Consider the following 15116-nt stretch of genomic DNA (forward strand, 5'->3'; position numbering starts at 1 on the left):
CCACACCAGCACAAACATTAACGCTGCAGCTTCGGGTCAAACAAACATTCATTATATGAACATTTGAAAATGCTGTGTTTGATACACATCGACATTATCTTTCAGTGTCTTCATGTCAAATAAAAAAGGAAAGAAAATATTGCTAAATAATAAGAGAACTAAAAAAATTCTAAAAGTATTTTTCAGAGATTTCCACAAAAAAAACAGTAGTTGAAGTGGAGCAAAGTTATTTCAAAGCTACTGAGTAACATCACCAGCAATGATTGGTAGTGGAGCATAAATGAATGCTGTGGGAGGAGCGACTTGCATTCTCCTCGTGAGACGACCAGGCTGCGAACAGACGGAAGAAGAAAAGAAGGAGAGAACGACATACCAAACTTACTAGACGACAAAATGAACTTGTATGAGCTGGAATATGTTTGGGAATAGCTGCCTATTAGGGACATGCTGTATCGGGTAAGAGGACCTTTTAAAGTCATGTATAGCGTGAAATATAAATCATTTCGTAAAAGGAATTTGGCTTTAAAAAATTAAATTAAATTAAATTAAATAAATGAGAAACCCTAACCTTTACCCTTTAGGTAAGTAGGTAAGTAATAATTGTTTAAATTAAATGTTTTTATTATTTGGTGTCATTATACTTTGCCAAATTAACTACACTTCCGCTAAATATTATCGCATTAAAAGGTAATTATAGTTACTCAAACTAGGTAAACATTCTGGTTTCCAAAAAAAATAAAAAATGCTGCTTGTTTTTATTCATTTGTTTTTGGGATTTGTTGTTTTTTACCTACATGCGGTTTATGATGTTAGCGTTGAGGCGACTTGCGTCAGGAGCTGATTGGATCATAGAGATGGTCACCCTAAATCCAATTATCGTCCAGGTAATCTAATATTTCTCATTTACTTTTCCACCCGCGACTTGTTCCTTTTATCAAGCCCTGAAGCATCTTCGAACCATTCAGAGGTACAACATTTCTTCAAAAGAAAAAACCTTAAAATAGTATCAATTAATACAGTAAATATCACAAAAATAACTATTTCTATGCACAAAATATTGATTATTTAACGCCTCACGTTTCTTATAATGGACGTAACTTTGTGACATCCTTCTGGTTTCCACTTCTTATAGCTCCAAAGCTCGCCAATGTGTGACCAGGTTGACATTTTTTATTGAAACTGTGTCGGTGTTGAGCAAACAAAGTTGCCATGGAAACCACCTCAGACCGGTCGACCGCTTCACTCGGACACTTCACCTGATGATGAGCCGACATTAAGTCATTTAAATGGAATTTTTTTTAAGATAGTGAACATTGTGTAGGAGAAGGGATTAAATGAGGATGTTCTTATGATAATTAAAGATTTATTACAGATTTATTGACAGGTAACTCAAGCATTGGTTTAAAATGTTTATTCTTTTTAAAACAATTCTGATCTTTCTCACTATCTAAATATGTTTTAATGCCCAATTTCCTCAACATGCTATAGCTCCAATTATCTTTATCTCTTTTAATGTGGACACTCACTTTATTACACTAGAAGAAAAAAAATGCAGTAGAAGCAAATCCATAAGAATAAAAATAGATTTTAGTGAAGGTACTTTTAATAAAATATCACTTGAATTATCTGTTTGAGATGTGGAAGCTGATCTTTCTCGTATATATTTTTATTTATTTATCTTATCGTGTTTGCTTTCAAAAATGATGTATTGCTCTTTTAATTTAAACTCTAAAGCCGCTCATTTATTAAAGGAAATGATTCAACACCACATTATTAGTAGTAGTAAGATAACAACATTGTGTTTGATCCCTCTCATAAAACTCTTCAACCTCATTATTAATATATGCTTTGTTTAACCTTTTGTGGTTTCTATGTGTATTTGGTTGGTTAGAGAAGTTGATGGATCGTCTTGAATGGAAAGGTCAACCATGTTTACATAATCCCCGTCAGGGATGTTTGATGGAGATCTCGGGATATTTTAGGTTCGGCAGAAATACACGTCACTTGAGCAGGAATTCTAAATCTCTGGAAAATGTTCCCATCGCGGTTCTGTGTGTAACTATACTTTGACCTGAGATGCACTTGATCATTTCTTCTAAGATACATCCTGCTCATGTTATTTCGACGGCTCCTCACGTCAAATCGTTCTCAATTAAAATGAAGAATGTGTTCCAACTAGAGCCTTGATTGAATTACCGTCATTTCCGGACGCTATAGCGCACCTGGATATAAGCAGCAGGTGTTCACGTTGTATCATATTAACGCAGGAAAATTCTATAATATATAAATCAAATAAAGTCAGGTATTCGTCATCTTTCCAGTCCATTTTTTTTCTTTTCTAATGTCTTGGATGAGGGTTTAGTTGTGACAAGAAAGATGTTTTAAACAAAATCAAACTATGAACTTCTTGCTGTGTAAGGATTGGATCGGAGAAATGTGAGTTCTTCTACTAGAGCAGGTTAGTATTCTCCCTGCAGAGTTTGGAATTAACTGCAGGCGAGACAGCTGCTTCTTTTTTTGACACGGAAATAAACTGTTACAATAGTTTAAAAGAGATGACAGAAAAACGTGTGATATACTTTTGCTGCCAGTTCCTGTTCCAGAGTCTTTTGTAGTAAAAACCTATAGATCACAGGAGTCTCAGGAAATATTTTATTAAATGTACTGTATTCAACAGCATTCTATTAGGTTGTTTTAAAAAAAACATATATATATATATATATATATATATTAAACATTTTTATTTATTTATTCATATATATGCTTATGAATAATGTTTAAATTTCATCTTACAGTTACTTCATAGATTATATTTCAAAAGTGTTTGTAAAATAAAATAATTCGATTTTTATTTATAATTAACATGAAAAAAAAAACAATGTTTGTTCATTTTTGTGTTGCAATTAAACGCCCTGGCTGCTAGATGGAGGCTCTCGTTACATCCTCCTCAGCTGAGGAACCATAAAAATTCCAACTGAGAATGAGAGGATACAGTCGACTCCAGCCGCTTTCAAAGCTGACAAATTAAATTAGTCTATAGGAAACCGTTCTTATAGAGTCGGCAACATCAGAGTCAAGTACTTGGACAATACTACAAATATATCCTTGTTCCTACAGTATCAAAATGTATTGTAATATATATATCCGTTCACCTGTATCCTGATACGCCTGATCTTATCGCCCGATTCTTTCCAATACAAAACCAAATGAGACCATATTTTGAATCACTTCTTCTTGGAGTGTCGCAAAATATTTACGATATATAGTAAGTAAGTAAGTAAGTAATATTTATTTATATAGCGCTTTTCCAGACCAGGGTCACAAAGCGCTTTAACAATCAAAACAATACTCAAAAAAGTATATACTTTAAAGATCGAGATATCAATACTGAGAACAACACAGGAGTTCCAGAAAATCAAGGAAAAGCCTGAACAAATAGAAACGTCTTAAGATGTTTCTTAAAGGAGTCAGTAGATCATCAAGCGCAAAGAGAGAGGAAGATTGTTCCAAAGCTTAGGAGCAAGTAGCCTGAAAAGATTTCTCTCCTCTGGTCCTGAGCCGTGTGCGATCTACGATCTTCTAACTTAGTTTAACACATATTCTGAATTGCCAAAAACATAGTTAACCAGGCCTCTTGTTATTTCCATTCTGGCTTTCTTAATCCGTCGCTGCCTTACGGTAACTAAATTCCTTTGACTTTTTTCAGGGATGATTCTGGACAGAGATGGCGACACGTGTGAAAACATGGAGATGGATGAGTTTCTTTCCTGACCCGAGGACCAGCTAAACCACAGTCACTGGAGTTGCTGTGTCGCTGTGTTGATGTTCAAAACAGTCTCCGTTTCAAGAGCGAACCCATTTCTCTGGCTCTGGAGAAGGGTATCATGATCTCCAAGGCTATGGTGCTGGTGATTTTCATCATCCTGACCGTCATCGGGAACGTGCTGGTGTGTCTGGCGGTGGGTTTGAGCCGGAGACTGTGGCGCATCGCCAACTGCTTCGTGGTGTCGTTGGCGGTGACGGACCTGATGCTGGGGCTCATGGTGTTGCCCTTCTCCGCCACCGTGGAGATCAGCGACGGGAAGTGGGCGTACGGCGGCGCCTTCTGTAACATATACATGTCCATGGACGTCTTGCTTTGCTCGGTCTCCATCCTGACCCTCATGGCCATCAGCGTGGATCGATATCTGGTGATATCTTCGCCTCTCACCTACTCCAGGCGAGTCACGCCCCCGAGGGTGGCGCTGGCCATTATCGCCATCTGGACGGTCTCTCTCAGCCAGTCCTTCATCCCCATCCACATGGGCTGGAACACGGCCGACTACAGAGTTCAACACGCCGACTGGAAGATGGGCGAAGAGGACGAAAAGGGACGATACTGCATCTTTGAATGGAATAACCATTATGTTCTTTTTTACACCATCACAACCTTCTACCTGCCTCTCACGATGATGACCGGGATGTATCTCTGTATCTTTAGGGTCGCACGAAAACAGGTACTTTCATTAATCCTACAACAAAAGTGACCGTTGGGTATATGGAATAGTATTTTAAAGGCACAAACGTAGATTAAATCATCGGTAACCTTGTAGCTCCTTTATGATAATCTCTGTTGAGCTTCTTGTCTTTGGGCCAGAGGTTCTGCTTTAGAACCAAAGATCAAATCCTTTGTAGTCGATATGAATACTGAGAATTCTAAGGGAAAGATAAGACAATACTTATTTCACGAAATAATATTGAATATTATATATGATAATAATGTATAATAAAGTTAATTAATATAATAAAAAATATATACACATAAATATACATATATGTTTTGTAAATTTTGTAATAAAACATGTATTTTCAAATAATATAATATTTACTTTTCTCTTTAAGTTTATAATCAAATTTAATTTATTTTCTATAATGTATTTATTTTATTGAACGATTGATGCCAAAAAAAAGAAAGACCAATCTGAATGCCAAGCCTTGCCCATGTTATATAAATATTAAACACTCACTCACGGTAATATTCTTAACCTTGACCCAGAGGCAACACAAGGGATACCACAAACACATTTTTTTTCAGGCAACCGGGTCACTTTGACCCTGAGATCATTCAAGGGTTAAAAGGGAAATAATGCCAAAATAAAATGACAGGGGGAAGTAGAGAAGCGAGTAAATTGAGGTAGATTCTAGGTCTTAAGCGAAGTTTTTTCGACCTCCACCACTGCATATGTATTCCTGGAAGCCTGGGAGGTCCTTCACTTTGACTCAGAGACAACACAAGGGATACCATAAACATATTGGTTTGTATGCCTTTGGGTAACACAAGGGTTTAAATTTGACCATTTGAATTGTAATAATGCTCAATCCTTCTTCTGAGGGCCTACAATTCTACCAGGCCTTGCAGATGGTTGCTGCTCATTTTTATGTTTATATTGTGACCTGTAAAGATACAAATGTTTAATACAAGATAAGGAAAATAAATTACTAATATCAGCAGATATTTACTATAAGAGTAAAACGGATGTTGAAGGGGGACAAAAATGTAGATAATTTAGTGCTGTGTGTTAGCAACAATCTGGCAATATGATACGATATATTGCGATACTATAGGGACAAAGTATAAATTTGTAGTATTGTCTAGTACTTGACTTTGATAATTCACAGACAACATGACTCTTGACGAAGTCGTAACTGATGTTGAAAACCAAATATATCCAAACATCAGCTTTAAAAGCTGCTGGAGTCGACTGCATCCTCTCGTCCTCAGTCATCCCCGGGAATTAGCGACGGGGGACGTAATGACTGCTGTCATCTAGCGACCAGAACTTTAATTGCAACACAAAAATTAACACTGAACACCTGATAAGTAGAAATGGAAAAATCTAATTATTTTATTTGACTGACCTTTTATTGAAATATTACTCAAAAATAACTATTAAATTAATGAAAATATGATTTGAAAAAATCAGAATTAATGGAGTTTTTTATGTTTCTTTTAATATCGATACAGTGCTATTATCGCTACATTATTGTCTTAAAGAAATATCTGATATATTACTGTAGCAATATTTTTCAGGTGTTAATATACAAACAAACTATGTATAATACTTGAAAAATCAGAAACTCGGGAGTGTTATATGTTTCTTTTAATATCGATACAGTGCTATTATCGCTACATTATTGTTAACAAAATATCTGATAGATTACTGTAGCAATATTTTTCATAAACAATGTAAGAAAATTGTGAATTTAATTGTTTGTTTAATTGACCTTAATAGTTTTTTGTCACTTTGTTGTTCCTGCTTTTATATTTACTAAAGTTTTTGTTAACTAGCAGAACAGACATGTATGTTTTACGTCATATAATCTTTTTCTTCAGGTGCAGCGCATCCGCGCCAACAGGCCATCGTTTGCACGAGCTTCGACCGCCGCCATCTTCCAGGAGCACAAAGCCACGGTGACTTTGGCCGCCGTCCTCGGCGTCTTCATCATCTGCTGGTTCCCTTACTTCACCTTCTTCACCTGCGTGGGCTTCAACGCCAGGATGACCCCGCCCCCCAACGTCCTTCACTCCGTGGTGCTGTGGCTCGGGTACTTCAACTCGGCGCTGAACCCCGTCCTGTACCCCCTGCTCAACAGAGACTTCCGTCGCGCTTACGTGGACCTGCTTTTCTGCAAGCGCCTCTCCTGCCGAAAACTGCGAGACGCTCAAAACTTCGGACGAAGACTTTCCAAAGAGTCCGAGGAACAGAGGAGCAAAGCCAGGAAGGAAAGTGAAATGATAACGCTTAATCATCCGCATGACATGAATGGATTTTCCGAAGAGCCGAGATAAAAAAGGTCAAACTTGCGTCTTGAATAAATGATTTTTTAAGTGTTGGTATTTCATGTTTAAATCTGAAGATTTGACGTATTTCCATCGAGTCTGACGTCCATCAAGACCAATGGATGACTCAGTGTGTTTCCTGAAATGCGTTTCCGAGACTCTGGTGGTTAATCATTCGAGAGATTCTCTCAATGTGTGACGAAAGTTGATTTGAAATAAATCACCGAGCTAACTTTTCTGTTTTTCTCATACGTCAAATGTCAGTCGAACCTTTTTTTTTTTTCACTTAAAATTTAAAATAAATATTTTTAATTTTTTTTTGAATAAGTTTTATTTATTATCTATTTTTTCTGTGGGTTTATAAAAGTAAACAAAAGTGCCGACATTTGTGTTGCAAATAAATAAATGTTCTGTTTGTGTGTTCATCCATCAAACTATAATTAATTTATTACATTTTATTTTTATTTTTGTTATATACACAATTTAAATTTAGAGTGGCCTTTGACGTCCAACGATAATAAGAGAAACTAAATGTTATAATGATCAGTTTGTAAAGATTGTCAAAATATATTTTCCATTAAACACCATTAAGCTCTTTGTGCGATTATATCCAAAAAAAAGTTCATTGTTATTATTAAGAAAACAATTGAAAATGTATAAATATCCAAAAATATATCTGCCCTCCGATGTGGATATTTTTAATTTATTTTATTGAATATGTAGCTTTTTTAATGTAATGTGTATTATTGTACTGTCTTTTATTTCTCTCATTTTATTTCATATATATATATAGATATCTATATATATATAGATATATATATAAATGTGTAGCGATCCTTGTGACAGTTCTTCTGTCAAAAATGTTGCATTTTTCTTGAGAAGAAAACCTTGAAATGTTCAACACTGCTGAGAAATGTCTTCCTTTAAATGCTGTCTGGGATTAACCCAAGTGGATTATTTGTTTGTTAGGATCCAGTCCCGACTCAACACCAGGTAATCGTTTAAGACGTTTAAGCGTTGGAATTTTAATTCCAAACAACGCAAACTTCAACGCGACCGCTACCACCTGCTGGTCAAAGCTGGTACTGCGCATTGAACTTCAAGCCTTCTATGATTTAAAGCTTATTTGTTAGTACGTCGTTTTAACCACGACATTTTTAATTTAGAATCAGGGTTACATTAAGGATAACAAATAATAATCTATCGAATCTAAAATAATTAATTTATGTGTATGTTTTATTAAGCAGGATTACATTTAAATTTAAATTTTAAACCCCTAAACAATGCAAAAATAATAAATAATAATTAAAACCATTAAGTTATTCTAAATTAAATAAAAACAACAAAAAGCAGACAAGTAGGATTAAGAAGAAAAAAAATAGTTTGGGCCGAGAAGTACCGTGGCGTTTAATTTAGCTCTAGGGCGACATCATGTGGACAAATAACGTAAAACAGTTTTCAATCAACAATATTGTTTTTGGTAAATCGGATGTTTAAATTGTTTTCGACTAAGTCACGTGATACGGTTCAAACGGTTCAAACGGTAAAAAAAAAAAAACGTCACTACACATGTCATAAAGAACAAAGGCAGAGTAAAGACAATTAAAAAAAGGGGTTAATATAGACATTAAAGGGATCAAGGCCATGGATAAAATGCCTTTTTCTGGTCTCAGTGGTCAGTCTGTCAGACATGGAGCACCCGGGACTCCAACAGAGGCCTCACGGCCTCTTGTCATCTGCTGACCCAGGTTGCCCGACTCTAACCACTGGCAGCTGCAACAGCCTGATTGTCTGCAACTACAATCCTCCGGGAGGCCACTCGGACAACCCTGGACCCAACCCGGTCGACCAGGGTTCGAGCCCCACGGGAATACCATCGTATTACTACATCCCGAGGAACCGGATCATCTGCGTCCCGACGCTGAAGAAGGACCAGGTATGAACCACACAAGAATTTAAAAAAAATAAATTCAACTATTTCCCTTTAAAAAGAACTGATTGGTGTCAATGTGTTACAGGTGCTGGTGAGTCCAAACAAGACGGTTCTGGACACCCCTGAGAAACCGTAAGTGAATTTAAAATGTTGGTTTATTATAATAATAACGTGTGCATTTACCCAATTTATATTCGTTTATTTGCGTCTCAAATTGTCAACACACTCAAGTAACCAGTGAGAAAACGTTCCTTTGTTTTTTACTTGTGTCTCCGGACTGTTGTACAAAGTACAAATATGTTTTTTTTAAAAAGGTTTAAGATAATATTTCTTTATAAGTATATAGAAGAGGAATCATGATAAGTGAGGATGAACCTAGTGAAAGAATATTGTTAATTGCTTTATAGCAATTAATTTATGACATGATATATATGTACAGGGATAATAATAATAATGTACTTTATATGTGTATATATAGGATATATTTATTTGGATATTTGCTTAGTATTTGGGAATATATCATACTATATAAGGATAGCTCCAGAGGGATTAATAAAGTCTATCTTATCTTTCTAACCATGCTATATAGATAATTAAAAAGTGGTTATTATTAAGAAAACCATTAAAAATGAATTAATATAAAAAATAGATATAAGCTCTTAAATATAAAATATATAAAATCTAATATTAATATAAATACAAAATAACAATTGAACAATTAACATGACATTAAAGTGGCATATTTAATTATATAATTAAATTAAATTGATCTGATATGGGCATCATATTTCAAGAACTATACTATTCTTTTTACATGGCACTTTAATATAATGTATATTATTTTATTGCATTTTATTCCTGTCTTCATTTTTAATAATATATCATGTTATATTGTGTAATAAAGATCATATAAATGTAATTTATTGCTACGAGTGTTTATATATTGTGCATTTTCCATGGATATATGTATATAAATATGTAGCAATTTGCTACAAACTTAAGAATAATGGAAAAGGGTTTTATATTTTTTAAAGTATTTTTACTTCTTCGTATTAATGATGGGTTTCATTAAAACAGCGTTATGTTGTTTATCAGTTTAAAAATAATGTGAATTGAATTAGCTAGAATACAGTGCCATCTAGAGGAATGTGAAGTGAAGTACAGTGTTTCATGAAGCTTCATCAACCCGTCACTACCACAGAGTACAGTGAGGTGGAGAAAGTTGTGTTATCCTGAATAATTCAGTCATTTGTAAATAGTTTTTGAGGGAGAAATTGAGGTTTAGGAAGCTAGAATACAGTGGGATTTGAAAGGAAGTACAGTGCTTCATGAATAATGTTTCATTAGAACAGTTGTTCAAAACAAAGGGAAATCATGAATGAATCCAAATATCTTAAGATATCAGTGACGTTCCTTAAAAAAAAAACAATCTGGCTATTTACCGAATTGTTGCATGCAAGAACTCTCTCCATGTCAAACCAGGAGCCAGAAGAAGACGCCCGCCTTGAACGCCGTCAAAAAGCCACCGAACTCCTTCATGCTGTTCATGAGGGAGAACCGGTCCAAGGTGGCGGCCGACCTGAAGATCAACAACAGTTCGGTCGTGTGTAAAGTTCTGGGACAGATGGTGAGTTAAAGGAAAATAATGATAGTGATATCGTTTTTTAAAAACATGCCTGTCACTTGCAGTGGTGGTCTCTGACCAACATCCAGAAGGAGGAGTATTACCAACGAGCCCTGATGGAGCGACGGATGCATGAGGAGAAATATCCAGACTGGGGCAAGAGAGAGTTAGTCGTACGTACATATTGATGTATAAACACCACAGTAACACCTGCTTTTATGTCAAATCTTACGATCCTTTTTTTTTTTATGGTCACAACTATTGATCGGAAAAGTAAAAGGGGATATTGGGAAAAGTTTTAAAATGAATAAATATCAAGCTCTTTAATAGAATACAGTAAAACGATTGCATGAAAGTGGCATATTAATATAGTAATTAATTAATTAATCCCAACAGCAGATACCCAACGTCATAGTTCAAGAACTCTAAATACTAAATGTATTCTTATTTTACGATCGATGCATCTATAGATTTTAGGAATTCCATATTTTCCTTTTTATTACTACTTTTATTCTGCAAATAATACAAAAAAAAGGTTAACCATTGACTTAAAATAGGTTATTATTAAAAAAACACTTAAATATACCTCAATAAAACAATTTGCATTGCATTAAAGTGGTATCTTGAATAAAATACAATTAATTAAATAATAAAAACAATATTCATGATCTGAACAATTCATTGTTCAAGAACTTGGTACTTGTCAGATCCTGAATATAATCCAATTTAATTGATTAATTATTATTTCTTTTTTCAAAAGCCATTTTAATATAATGTATATTGTTCTACTGTATTTCATTAATCTCATTGCATAACAATCATATATTGAATTTAAATGGTATACAATGAGATTAATTAAATACAGCAAAACAATATAAATTAAAGTCATTTTCTTTTTATTCTTTACCGTTATCCCCCCCCCCCCAAAAGAAAAGAACAAACTGTTCTGATTCTTGTTCTGAAATCCAACTGTTATGAGCTCTTTCTTCATATCATTCTATTTAGAATGTACTAGAAAATGTACATAGTAGCACGAGTCCAAGGGTGGCGGCCTTTTGACATCATCGCGTTGAGACGCTGAGGAAGAAAGTCAAGAAAGGAAGCTTGGAAAAGACAGAAAGAAGGCCTTTTAATCCTTTGTTGTTGTTTTTTGACAGATGAAAGGGAAGAAGAAGGTTAAAAGAAAACGCCAGGATTCCTACAGTGACTATGGTGAGACATGATGAGAAACAAGTTGATTTAAAAAAACAAATAAAGAAAAATATTTTCCATGTTGCTGAACAATGTGACGATATGTTCCTGCAGAGAGATTCATGACGAGTGTGTCCTACCCCGAGGATCTCCCCGGTACGACGCCGCTGCCCAGCTTCACCAGTGCCTTCCGCCCAGTCCACCCCGACACGACGACGACGCACAAGTCTGTCCTGCTGAACCCCGACAGTCCTGCTCCCCCAAAACCAAAACCACCGGAGCCCTTCGATCTGTCCTGTCTGTCTTCCTTCGATCTTGACATTGACATTGACCCACGATCACTCCCCGCCGAGTTGCCAGATTTGAACCAATTGTTCCCCGAATATTTGGAGGAAATTCTCTGATGAAGTAGAGTGGAATGAAGTTAAGTTAACATGTCATAAAAGCAGTATTTTTAACAACTACTTTTTTTGTAAAATGACATTTTAAAGCCCAATTTCCTTTTAAAAACTATGACCTGCTTGTCTTATGTATTGCCAGTAGATGGCGCTTTTATGTCTGCAAACATCTGCTTTAAAAAATAATATTTAAAAAATATAACCTCTTATATCCTATACTCGTAACAAACTACACTTAGCCGTCATTTACCTCATCTTTACATCTATATTTATACATTCATCAAATGTCATTCTTGTTCTTATTATCGTATTTTTAAAAAAAACTAATAAATATAAAGTGTCAACTTTTTTTGTCACTTTATCATTTATTTTTATTTTTTGGATTGATATTATACAAGATTCATTGTTTTTGTGTTTTTATGTTTATTATTTTTGAATCGAAAAAATGGGTTACAAAACAATGTAAACTTCATTAAAAATAAATGAACTTAACTCAGAGTCTCTGGTGTGTTTCTCCTCAACAAGATGGTCCCATATACCTTTTATTTTTCTCTTTTTGTTAGTTTAAAGGCTTTTTTTGGAGTAAATTTTTGACTAAAACAAGCAACTTGACATGTCAAAAGTGACAACTAAGGCTTTTTTTTCGAATGAAATAAATTTCAAACAGTAATATTAAACATAAATTAAATATAACTATAGATGTTTTACTTTTTAATCACATTTTTTATTTTTCATTGAAAGTGGTGAGCATTTTTGGTTCCTTAAAATGTACAAAGAATTTGCCAAAAGTGTTTTATTTCAGACCCAACTTTATTTAGTTTAGTTTAAGAAAATGAATCACAAAAGTATGGACATAATTCTACATGCATACTCTTTTTATGTCTATAAAAAACATGATGTTGATCTCAATAAAGAACAAACATTTATTCAGGAAGTGATCAATCGCTGTTCAATGCAATAGATTACACAGAAGAGTGCCATCTAGTGGGCTCTGAAAGTAAGGACACCGTTTCATGAAGCCTTATCAACCCGTCAATACCACTGAGTACAGTGAAGTGGAGACATTTTTGTGAGATATTCGTGAGTTATTGAGCCATTGGGGGATGGTTTTTCAGTAAGAAATTGAAGTTCTGGAAGCTAGAATATAGCTCCATCTAGTGGGATTTGAAAGGAAGTACAGTGTTTCATGAAGCTTCATCAACCCGTCACTACCACTGAGTACAGTGAGGTGGAGAAAGTTGTGTTATCCTGAATAATTCAGTCATTTGTAAATAGTTTTTGAGGGATAAATTGAGGTTTAGGAAGCTATAATACAGCGCCATCTAGAGGGATTTGAAGGGAAGTACAGTGCTTCATGAAGCTTCATCAACCCGTCACTACCATCGAGTACAGTGTAGTGGAGAAAGTTGCGAATGATATTCGTGAATATTTCAGTGTATTTGTGGATAGATTTTGAGTAAGAAATTAGAGTTCAGAAAGCTAGAATACAGCGCCATCTAGAGGGATTTGAAGGGAAGTAGAGTGTTTCATGAAGCTTCATCAACCCGTCACTACCGCCGAGTACAGTGAGTGGAGAAAGTTGCGAATGATATTCGTGAATATTTCAGTGTATTTGTGGATAGATTTTGAGTAAGAAATTAGAGTTCAGAAAGCTAGAATACAGCGCCATCTAGAGGGATTTGAAGGGAAGTAGAGTGTTTCATGAAGCTTCATCAACCCGTCACTACCGCCGAGTACAGTGAGTGGAGAAAGTTGCGAATGATATTTGTGAATATTTCAGTGTATTTGTGGATAGATTTTGAGTAAGAAATTAGAGTTCAGAAAGCTAGAATACAGCGCCATCTAGAGGGATTTGAAGGGAAGTACAGTGTTTCATGAAGCTTCATCAACCCCTCACTACCGCCGAGTACAGTGAGTGGAGAAAGTTGCGAATGATATTTGTGAATATTTCAGTGTATTTGTGGATAGATTTTGAGTAAGAAATTAGAGTTCAGAAAGCTAGAATACAGCGCCATCTAGAGGGATTTGAAGGGAAGTACAGTGTTTCATGAAGCTTCATCAACCCGTCACTACCGCCGAGTACAGTGTAGTAGAGAAAGTTGTGAGAGATATTCGTGAATATTTCAGTGTATTTGTGGATAGATTTTGAGTAAGAAATTGAAGTTCAATTGAAGCAGAATACAGCGCCATCTAGTGGGATTTGAAGAATAGTTGCATCAACCCATCACTAATAAAGACTTTGACGTAGATTGTCCTGGCCTATACTAAACATTTGTTTCTATCGTCTACTGATATTGATGTGCTGCCTCAGTGGTGTTTGGCAACATGTTTTGTTTTCAACCATTTTCTAAAGTGGGCTGAGAGACTCCAGAGAGAGTGTGGGTAGAGAAATGAGCAAAATAATTTGGACTGAAAGTTGCATAATCCACCAGGCAGAGAGATACTAATTAAATTGTTGTTCTGATCCGTGTACACGATGTTTCTCTTTTTCCCGTTATCACGCACTCCCGTCACTCTGGGGTAACAAGTATAATTTTACATTATGCACATGTTGACACTCCTAGTTGTCCACCGTGATGCTATTTTTATATTGCTTACCCAAGCTAAGTGCTCATCTATACAGAGGGATCTGTGAAGCATCACAAGTCATGAGAGTCGTGCTCCGTCTCTTTGTTCTTGCCTTGGTCTCAATGAGAAAGGAGTGTGAGAAAGAGTCTTAGGACAACTCTTATCAAAATGTTATATCAATAGGGATGACAAAAAAAAAATCACTGGGTATCATAATTTCCCTAATAAAACGCTCTCACTGACTGGTGGGTTTTTGCTACGATTTTTTTTAAGGGTATATAAAATAAACTCCATGATGAATATTCTTTAAAAGGCCTAATTCATTTTGTGCAATCCTTTGTAAATACTGTATTGTATGAAACCACCTAGGTTAAAAATATTGTTTGAATTACTTTGAGGAAAACTTTACACATAAAAAACAACAAATGACTAGAAAGAAACACATAGCAATTATAGTATTATTTGTGTGTTGAAAAAAAGTAAAATAAAACTCTTGGTTTGCTTTCAAAATAAAGTGTATAAGTGCCATCAGGGTAGTACTAGAATCTAACATTTGAAATGTTGAAAGTTTTTTTTGAAGAA

The 15116-nt window shown here is 35.1% G+C and overlaps 2 protein-coding genes across 2 annotated transcripts; both read left to right on the top strand.

Moving 5' to 3' along the window:
- Nucleotides 1-387: 387 nt before the first annotated feature.
- hrh2b (histamine receptor H2b) lies at nt 388-7235 on the top strand. The gene is made up of 3 exons (XM_087807657.1): nt 388-456; nt 3707-4496; nt 6374-7235. The coding sequence occupies exons 2-3, from the start codon at nt 3885-3887 to the stop codon at nt 6827-6829; spliced, it is 1068 nt and encodes a 355-aa protein (XP_087663783.1). The 5' UTR covers nt 388-456; nt 3707-3884; the 3' UTR covers nt 6830-7235.
- Nucleotides 7236-8153: 918 nt separating this feature from the next.
- On the top strand, nt 8154-12275 carry LOC148066066 (transcription factor 7-like). The gene is made up of 6 exons (XM_087807397.1): nt 8154-8756; nt 8839-8885; nt 10236-10380; nt 10443-10550; nt 11535-11589; nt 11683-12275. The coding sequence occupies exons 1-6, from the start codon at nt 8511-8513 to the stop codon at nt 11970-11972; spliced, it is 891 nt and encodes a 296-aa protein (XP_087663523.1). The 5' UTR covers nt 8154-8510; the 3' UTR covers nt 11973-12275.
- Nucleotides 12276-15116: the final 2841 nt, after the last annotated feature.

Source organism: Callionymus lyra, chromosome 14, assembly GCF_982586985.1.
Source record: "Callionymus lyra chromosome 14, fCalLyr1.hap1.1, whole genome shotgun sequence".
NCBI classification, from domain to species: domain Eukaryota; kingdom Metazoa; phylum Chordata; class Actinopteri; order Syngnathiformes; family Callionymidae; genus Callionymus; species Callionymus lyra.

Coding starts and splice junctions, on each gene's coding strand:
- hrh2b (XM_087807657.1), top strand. CDS start 3,885: ATGATCTCCAAGGCTATGGTGCTGGTGATTTTCATCATCCTGACCGTC. Junction 4,497..6,373: donor TTAGGGTCGCACGAAAACAG/GTACTTTCATTA, acceptor CTTTTTCTTCAG/GTGCAGCGCATCCGCGCCAA.
- LOC148066066 (XM_087807397.1), top strand. CDS start 8,511: ATGGAGCACCCGGGACTCCAACAGAGGCCTCACGGCCTCTTGTCATCT. Junction 8,757..8,838: donor CGACGCTGAAGAAGGACCAG/GTATGAACCACA, acceptor AATGTGTTACAG/GTGCTGGTGAGTCCAAACAA. Junction 8,886..10,235: donor CTGGACACCCCTGAGAAACC/GTAAGTGAATTT, acceptor ATGTCAAACCAG/GAGCCAGAAGAAGACGCCCG.